Below are 8,964 nucleotides of genomic sequence, written 5' to 3' on the forward strand. Positions count from 1 at the left end.
ATAACTTCTTTCATCATTCGTTCTCTAACTCTTCAGTGTTTATTCTCTATTCTAGAAAAAAATCTTAGTCCCTTTTCTAGATTCCATTCAAAATAACATCCTTTTAATTTGTTTCTAATATCATCAAAATTTCATCTCTACATTACCTGTCATCCAGATTCAACAACGTTTGTTAATAGAGGTAAATATTATTTCCTCATTATCTGATTGTTTTAGTAGCTTTGTCACTTTTTTTACCGTGTTCCGAATATGTTCTTCGTAGAATAAACTATGACTCTGTTATGAAGATTTTATTCTTTTACTTTGTTCTGTATTTGTTCTTCCTGAATTTGTTTTTTTTGGAATGAACTAAATAGATAACTCTGTTTTGAGGATTTTCTTTACTGTGTTCTGCTTGAAAATTTTAATAATTTTTTAATGGAACTTGTGGCTTTATTTATTTTTCTATTGTAGAGATGTCATATAGTACATCACTTGAATCATTTGGAGGTTCACCACCAAAAGATGGAGAAGAATGCCAAAATTTATTGAATCCTATCATTGATTTAGATGCAAATACAAATCAAGAACCACTAACAAATGAATCAACACCAGCAAATGAAGTTGTGAATGAAGAAAATGTTGAGAGCAGTGACGTTATTATTCAAGAGTCCAAGAGGAAGAAAACTTATCTAGTTTCGGATCACTTCAAAAAAGTGGAATCAAAGAATGGAAAAAAATGGAAATGCATACACTGTAAAAAGAATTATGTTGTTGTTGCTAGTGGATCAACTAGTCATTTTATGAGGCATTTAAAACAGATTTGTCATGTTTACAAGAAGCTAGCAGCACAACAACAAAAATTAAATTTTCAGCCAGCAAAAAGCATGATTGATGAGAAGCTTTCTGGACCACTACTTATGAACGCAGGGGCTAAATATGACCATGAAAGACAACGAGAAGCCACTTCACATTGGATTATGATGTATGAACATGCATTTAGTATTGTTGAAGAAGAAGGTTTTCTTTTTATGATGAAATGTTATAATATTTCATATGAGAAAATTAGTCGAAAAACATTGAAGAATGATTGCATTGCTGTTTATGAAGCTGAAAGAAAAAAGTTGAAGTCTACTTTGAGGAAAGTAAATAAGATTTGCTTGACCACAGATTTATGGAAGTAAAAAAATCAGAAGATAGAATACATGGTGTTAACTGCCCATTTCATTGATGTTGATTGGGTTTTGCAGAAACGCATTCTTAGTTGTGTTCATGTTCCTCCTCCTCGGCGTGGTGTTGATATTGCTGATGCAATCCTCAAATGTCTTAAAGATTGGGGCATTGAAAATAAAATATTTAGTGTGTCAGTGGATAATGCACTCTACAATGATAGATGTTTGAAAGAGTTAAAGTTTTGATTTTAAGGCACCGAAAGTTAGTGTTAAATGGAAAGTTATTTCATGTGCGTTGTTGTGCACATATACTAAATTTGCTTGTTCAAGATGGTATTGGGAAAATAGCAAAAATAGTTGAAAACGTGCGTGAAAGTGTGAAGTTCATCAATCAGTATGAAGCAAGGTTGCAAACATTCTCACAAATAGTTCAACAACTAAAGCTTAGTGGTAAAAAATTAATTCTTGATTGCCCTACTCGTTGGAACTCCACTTATCAAATGTTGTCAGTTGCAATGCAATTCAAAGAAGTCTTCCCTCGTTTTCAAGATCGAGAACCAAGCTATACGACTCTTCTAGATGATGATGATTGGGAAAAGGTTGAAAAAGTTTCCAAGTTGCTAGAGGTATTTAATGTTGTTACAAATATTATTTCTGGTAGTGAATATGCAACTGCTAACTTATATCTTGCTGAGGTGTTTCGAATCAAGCTAGTTTTAGATCAAGCTATCAATGATGAATCTGATTTTATGAAAGAAATGGCAAAAGCGATGAAGGAGAAATTTGACAAATATTGGAGTCAATGTAATCTTGTCATGTCCCTTGCTTCTGTTTTAGACCCTAGGATCAAAATGATGGGTGTTAACATGTGTTTTCCCTTAATTTATTCGAAAGATGAAGCTAGAAAAAATATAGAAAATGTGCGTATTGCTCTTGATGACATGTACAAAGAGTATGTTGATCTACCTAGTGATCATAATGAAGAAGGATCTAGTAGAACTAGTGTTGATCAAAATGGGCTTATTTTGGAGCCACAAAAATCCTCAGGGTGGTCATTGTTAATGAATTATGTTGAAGAGCAACAAGCAATTCCTGCTGTAAAATCTGAAATTGAAGAGTACTTGAATGATCCAACTTACAAACCAAAAGATAATGGTCACATGTCATTTTGTGCCTTGGAATGGTGGAAATTGAATAGTGGAAAATATAGAGTGTTGTCCTGTATGGCAGCAGATGTTCTTGCCATTCCAATATCTACTGTGACTTCGAAGTCAACTTTTAGCGCCGGAGGGAGAGTTATTGATTCATTCCGAGCTTCTTTAAATTCATCTACTGTCGAAGCTTTAATTTGTGGTGGTGATTGGCTTCGAATATTGCATGGGATTAGGAACAAACCTAAGGTAATATGCTCTCTTTTATTTATTAAGTATAATATAAACTTTTAAAAATAGCACTGATAATTTATTAAAACTAACTTATTCTTTTCATTGATAGGTGGAGCAAGTGCAAACAGAAATTACATTACTCCCTTGAATTTATAATTACTCTAATTTAGGTGATTATGCTTTCAATTTTTTTTTTGGATGTTTTGTTTTGCAACTGTCATATTTATAGGTGTCTACTGTCTACTTTTATTTGACTGGAATTGAGGTAAATGAAAAGTCTGTGTAGTGTGTAACAAGGAAAATCATTGCAAATGATTCATTTTATCATGATGATGAAAACTGTGGTGGAATAGAATAGCATGACATGATAATTTTGTGTGAGTGTTGCAATATATAAATTTAATTGGTTAGAAAAATATAATTTTTTATTTTGCTGGTTGTCTCTTTTGTAGTTAGTAACTATGGCATCTTTTATTTTGCAGGTTATCTCTTTTGTAGTAACTATGGCACCATAACAGTAAAGCTTTCATAGTAGCATTTAAAGTTATTTTAGTTGGAGACATAGCAGAATTTGCTAATGAAGGCTAGGTGGTGTAATCATTTTATATCTTATGGTGTGAATGTATCAACTTTCAGTAGTATTTGTTATAATATTTTATTAAAAGTTCTAAGGTTGCTAAAGACTTAGATAAAATTGTATGACAAAGTTAAATTCCAATTGAATAGTTTATGAATTAGAGTTTCAAATGTGTCTTTTAAAAGATTGGTATTTCATAGTTTTTTTATGTTGTAGTTGTAGATCTTTGGATACAAATTTAAATTCTAATTTCATAACTTTTATTTTAATTCAATATTTTTATTTTAAAAATTATTAACTTAAAATGTCAAATATATAAAAAAAAATAAAAACATTACTTTTAAGTTCATGAAACAAAGGAACTGAACCTAATGAACTGAACCTAACGAGCCGAATCGAGTAGTTCGTGAACTTTAAATGAGTCGAGTTTGAGCGTAAAATAAAGTTCGTATCGAACTCGAGTCGAGTTTCGAGCTGAACATATTCTTATCGAGTCGAGTCGAGCTAAGACGAGTTCGACTCAACTCGACTCATTTCCAGCCCTAAGTGCAATAAAATGAGAGCCTATATTACCCGTGCGAGCACTAATGACCCCTTGTCGCATCGGGTTCTGTTATGCTTCTCCACTACACCACTCTTCTCTGAAGTCGTAACTTACACCTCTTTAATTTATGCGAATGTCACGTCTTCTGCACCCCACCGTTCAAGGCCCTGCAATCTCTACTCTTTCATTCATCTTTTCAACCTCAAGCACCATCCCCTCAACCTCTCTTTCGCCATTTTTATCTTCTCTAAACACTTTATTTTTTGCACACCTTTCTTTATAGTTCCAAATTTACCACAGTTGAAGAAAAGAAGATGCAGAACTTCATACTTCACTTTATAATGTTTCCCTTTGATGGAAAACATTGTCCACATAGGTTTTGTCAAATCCACTAGAACACATAATATCTCATATTTCCATATCTCCCTTGTTATTGTGTTCCTATATACTTTAACCGTTGTACCTATGTGATCACCAATAAAGGACAACACTCTTGTAAAATAATATTCAATTGGTATACCATAGAAAGAAAGCTAGACTGCATCTGGTTCAATGACATCATTCATTGGATAAAAATTAGAACTCCATTCTCTAACGGCAAGATAATGATAATAGATTCGTCATGACCCTTCCATCAGCCCTACATATTGCCCCTCTCCACTTGTGAATGTTACTTAGTAGTTTTCTTGCTCCTGATCCATTATACTTATCACCCTTTTCTTTATCTACATTTGATGTAATCTATTTTCAAGAGCTTTCATAATGACTCTTTTTTTTCTAGTTTTTTCTATCTTGCTCTCCTCTTTCTCCGAAAGAATAAACTCTAGACATTCATAATCTCCAATCTTCATTTCCTCGACCCTCAAACTTCCACTGATGTCATCTCCAAGGATAGGTTCTTCCAAGTTTTGGACACCTTAATCTATGCCTCCTAATTCCATGCTCTTCTTACTAGTAACAATGGATTTATACGAATCACCTACCCCATTGATGGCCTCCACAACATGTCCATTGACTAATTCATCATAAACCAACGACAATGTTGAAATAGTTGAGAAATCTTAATCACTACCTTTAACTTTTTTCTAGACGCATTTTATAATTTTAAATATTGTATATATTTTGAAACGATTTGTTTTCTATATATTTTTTTATAGAAAACGAGATTTAGATTAAAACGGGGCCAAAACAGCAAAACTTACAGAATTCTCCTTGACACAAGGGATATGGCCTAACCAAGTACGAGAGCCATAAGATTTGTCTAATCCCACTAACAGGTGGTCATCAACATTACAATCACGTCTCAAATACTTGAGAATGGCCGAATTAAAATTGCTAAACAACGCTTGACAATCACTAACAATAGGTTCAAGATTAACTACATAACTATTACCATTGACACAATCTATGACTCCCAAAACATCCTATTGGAAGATCACATTATCAAGCTTGAGATCCCTTGCAAAATGTAAAGCCCACCGGATCTCAAGAGCTTCAGGCGTACCCAGATCAACGAAACTTGGAAAACCACATTATCAAGCTTGTTTTCTATATATAGTTACCTGAAAGGAGATAAATTCTTTAATAGGTATATACTTTTGTATATACACCCTACCCCATGCAACTGATGCAAATAAAGATGAACGTGTCATCGATGTCATACATTTATGAATTATGATTATATTACGTCACCCAGATGAGTGTTAGAATTTAAAGTTTAGGGTAGAATTAATCGATCCTATTAATTTTTTTCAAAAGATGTATTTATACATCTTAATTCTTATAGTGGAACATTACAACTTTTAATAGTATTAATATAGAAAATTTCTCAACCTATCCCATGGATCTCTTAAACACCACACAAAATTCCATTTTTGCCCCCAGCTTTCATAGATGCACATCCGGAAGCATTCCATATTTTGAAAAAATTTGATTCCTTCCGTAGATGCATCTACAAAAGCGTATAAAACATAATGAATCTTGGGATTTTCTCAATTAATTGAGAAAATCCCAAGTTCCGTAGATGCATCTACGGAACACTCTATTGTCAAACTCTATCAAACATTTCCGTAGATGTAACTACGGAAATTTTTCTCAATTAATTGATCAATTAATCAAACCCCATCAAACATTTCTGTAGATGTAACTATAGAAGATTTTTCCCAATTAATTGAAAATTTGGAATTTTCTCAATTAATTTATAATTTAATTGGAGATTTTCATAATTAATTGGGAAAATCTCAAATTAAATAAGTTTGATGACATCTACGTAATAGTTAAAACATAAAAAAAATTGGGATTTTCCCAATTAATTGGAAAAATCCCAAATTAAGTTACAAATTAATTAATTGGGAAAATCACAAATTAATTTCTCAATTAATTGAAAAAAATATCAAATTAACTAAGTTCATGAAATCTTTCGTAGATGTATCTACGGAACATTCTGATTTTTCCAATTAATTAAGAGAATCTCACGTTTCCCTATGTTTTAATGGGCTCCGTACGGAATAAATTAATGGGATTTTTTTTTCTTAAATTATCGATGAGGCCAAAAGCCTTTACAAATATCAATTCAATTTTTTAGACTCTTTATTTTATCATTTTATTTTTATTCATAAACATGTGTTTCTTATATAATTTTTTATCCCTACACTCTAATGTAAATGAATTTTTTTTAGTTTATCATCACTGGTTTTAGTCTGATTCGAAGGTCTGTTCTGGCATTAAGTGGTTTCAGCTCCCTCTCGATCATAGTTTTAATCGTAGTTGCGGGGATCGAAGTGTGATCCTCCCTACTAAGTTCAGTGTCAATCACCACTTAACCAATTAACGATTGGTAATGCATGTAAATGAATTTTAAATTCTAACACTACCCCCACTAATACCATCTATAAATATGACTGATTAAGTGTGGTATGGTTCAAAGTTGATTATCAAACTATAAATATGACTAATTAAGTGTGGTATGGTTCAAAATTGATTATCAAACACTCTAACAACTATAATTCAGTTCATTAACAAGAAGAAACAAATACTTTAGGCTAACATTCATATTTATAAAACTAATTAAATAGTTCACTTTGAGTACGACAGGTGTGAGAGATGCTAATATATTTTTTTACATAATCAACTTTCGAATTTGAATTTGATTGTGACAACCATATTTTTTGTTCTTTTAAAATATTATCGACGTTTTCCCTTTCACAAATAAACTTCGTTAACGACTCTTACATTTCGAGCGTTCGCTACACTCGGATATTTTTCACACTACAACACTTATGTTTATAACTCTTACAATTAGAAGGAGATACCAACTAATCTTATTTCAATTAATTTTCTTATGTCTTATTTACCCAATAACTAAATAATCTAAATCTATCTTGATCAATGAACTCAGCTAGATCTGAATAATAAAAACAGGAGACACCAATTAAAACAATAAAGAGTAACATGGGGCCTGTACCAAAGGAAAAATATGCCAAACTCCAAAGCAACAAGAAATGCATGAAAGTGAGAAAATGAAAGACTAGCAAAAAAAAGTAGACACCCAATGTACACAAAACAAAGACTAGATACATTCTGCACTCAAACATTAATAATAGACAATTCATATTGGTCCCCTCTACCTTATGTTTTTGTTCATATGTCATTGAGATTTATGCTGCACACATTCAGCCACACATTCTTTATTTTTGTGAGGGGTGTATTCGTATTATATAGCATTTTTTCTGTTGTAGTTTAATGAAATCAAAGGCTTACTCAATGCACTTTTTTTTTTTTTTAAGCAAGGTATATTAATAGGGAGAACTAAGGGTTCTCCAACCCGATTACACGAATACGGATAAACCGCACAAAAGAGAAAATTACAACCAATTAAACTTATGAAAGATAAAGAAGAGGATCTTTAGAGAACTCATAAAACGAATAATTGGAGTAAGTAATTTTCCCGCAAAAGGACCACTTCCACACCATGGTCTTGATGTTCCACACCGTATCGTTAAAATTCCAATTTTCCTCCCGGAAGCAAACACCATTCCTAATTAACCATAAGGTCCAAGTTGTGGCCAACCAAACCACATCCGCCTTACCGGTTTTAACCTTTTTGTTACGAAAAAAGCAATGTCAATCCATAAAATTCGATAAACATCCTTCCTCCAAAACATCCACTTTTCCCACCCAAATTGCAACGGCGTTCCAAATCTCCTTCACCACCCGACAACCAAAAAAAGAATGATAAACATCCTTACTCAAGCACTGTTATTAATTTTTAGAATTTTTTATTGTATTTTTACTCTAAAAAATCTAGTGCAAAATTCACGTACAAAGTGTATTGTATGTAATTAATTAGTTTGTGCCAGTTACTTGTCTAACAAGTAAAGTGTTAAAAATATCAAAAATTTGAGCATTTTGCTGGTGAGTGTTATTCTAACAAGGACTCATTGGCAGGTAATAAAAGGGAAGTGCAATTTTCCTATGCAAGTGATAGTGAATCTGATGATGCATTATTGATGGATGGTACTAGATTGGATAGTGATAAATCCAATATAATGTATCTTGACACGAAATATTTGACAAGAAACAAATAATGGTTTTCAAGGCTTGGTAAAAATATGAAGAGAAGGATGATATTTGTTGACAATACTGAGGTTGTGTCTGAAGGCAGTGGCAAAATTGATGGTGAAAAAGAAAGATGAGAATGATTCCTTTATCATTGATTCAATATTTTTTTCCTAGTATAAAGAGAAATTTGATTAGTTTAGGTCAATTTCTAGAGAAGAATTACTCTATGAAGTTTATAAATAGAGAAATCAAAGTAAATGATGTTGATGAAAGCACCTTTGTCAAGCAACATGACTTTCAGGATTGACATATACTATGTGTTAGATTGTAAATGTCTTGTCTCAACTATTGATTATGGTGTGAATAGTACATGGCATCAAATATAAGAACATCTAAAATTCAGGAGAGAAAGCATGTTAAACATGAAGAAGGTGAGGTATGGATTGCCTCAAATCAAAATTGTGGATATATGTATTTTCAGGTACTATCAAGGTGATCTAAAGTGGTGAAGTTTATTGATAGTAAAATTGCAATCACCAGTTTGGCTTTGATGATGACAAACACTTGATATTTAACAATATCTAGTGAAGTCCATATAGCTCAAGCGACCGAAGATGTTCAAAATGATTTATCAAGCTATGTTCTTGAAGATCAAATCATCTCTTTGAATTCAACGCCTAATACTCAATGATGTTCAAATGAAGACTTCTATTTCAAGTTTTTCCAGTGGTTCATTCTCTCAATTCT

The 8,964-nt window shown here is 32.2% G+C and overlaps 1 protein-coding gene across 1 annotated transcript; it reads left to right on the top strand.

Annotated features, from left to right (window-relative positions):
• The first annotated feature begins 455 nt into the window (after window positions 1-455).
• Window positions 456-2,684, top strand: LOC131643229 (zinc finger BED domain-containing protein RICESLEEPER 2-like). Its single transcript, XM_058913382.1, has 4 exons — window positions 456-1,124; window positions 1,230-1,374; window positions 1,482-2,551; window positions 2,646-2,684. Exons 1-4 carry the CDS (start codon window positions 456-458, stop codon window positions 2,682-2,684), a joined length of 1,923 nt encoding a protein of 640 aa, XP_058769365.1.
• Window positions 2,685-8,964: the final 6,280 nt, after the last annotated feature.

The sequence above is a fragment of the Vicia villosa genome, unplaced genomic scaffold (genome assembly GCF_029867415.1).
Source record: "Vicia villosa cultivar HV-30 ecotype Madison, WI unplaced genomic scaffold, Vvil1.0 scaffold8, whole genome shotgun sequence".
Classification (NCBI taxonomy): domain Eukaryota; kingdom Viridiplantae; phylum Streptophyta; class Magnoliopsida; order Fabales; family Fabaceae; genus Vicia; species Vicia villosa.

What these genes read in the sequence shown, in the direction of transcription:
- LOC131643229 (XM_058913382.1), top strand. Translation starts at nt 456, where the DNA reads ATGTCATATAGTACATCACTTGAATCATTTGGAGGTTCACCACCAAAA. An exon ending in TGCACTCTACAATGATAGAT is followed by an intron (nt 1,375 to 1,481) that starts GTTTGAAAGAGT and finishes TGCTTGTTCAAG; the next exon opens with ATGGTATTGGGAAAATAGCA. An exon ending in GGATTAGGAACAAACCTAAG is followed by an intron (nt 2,552 to 2,645) that starts GTAATATGCTCT and finishes TTTCATTGATAG; the next exon opens with GTGGAGCAAGTGCAAACAGA.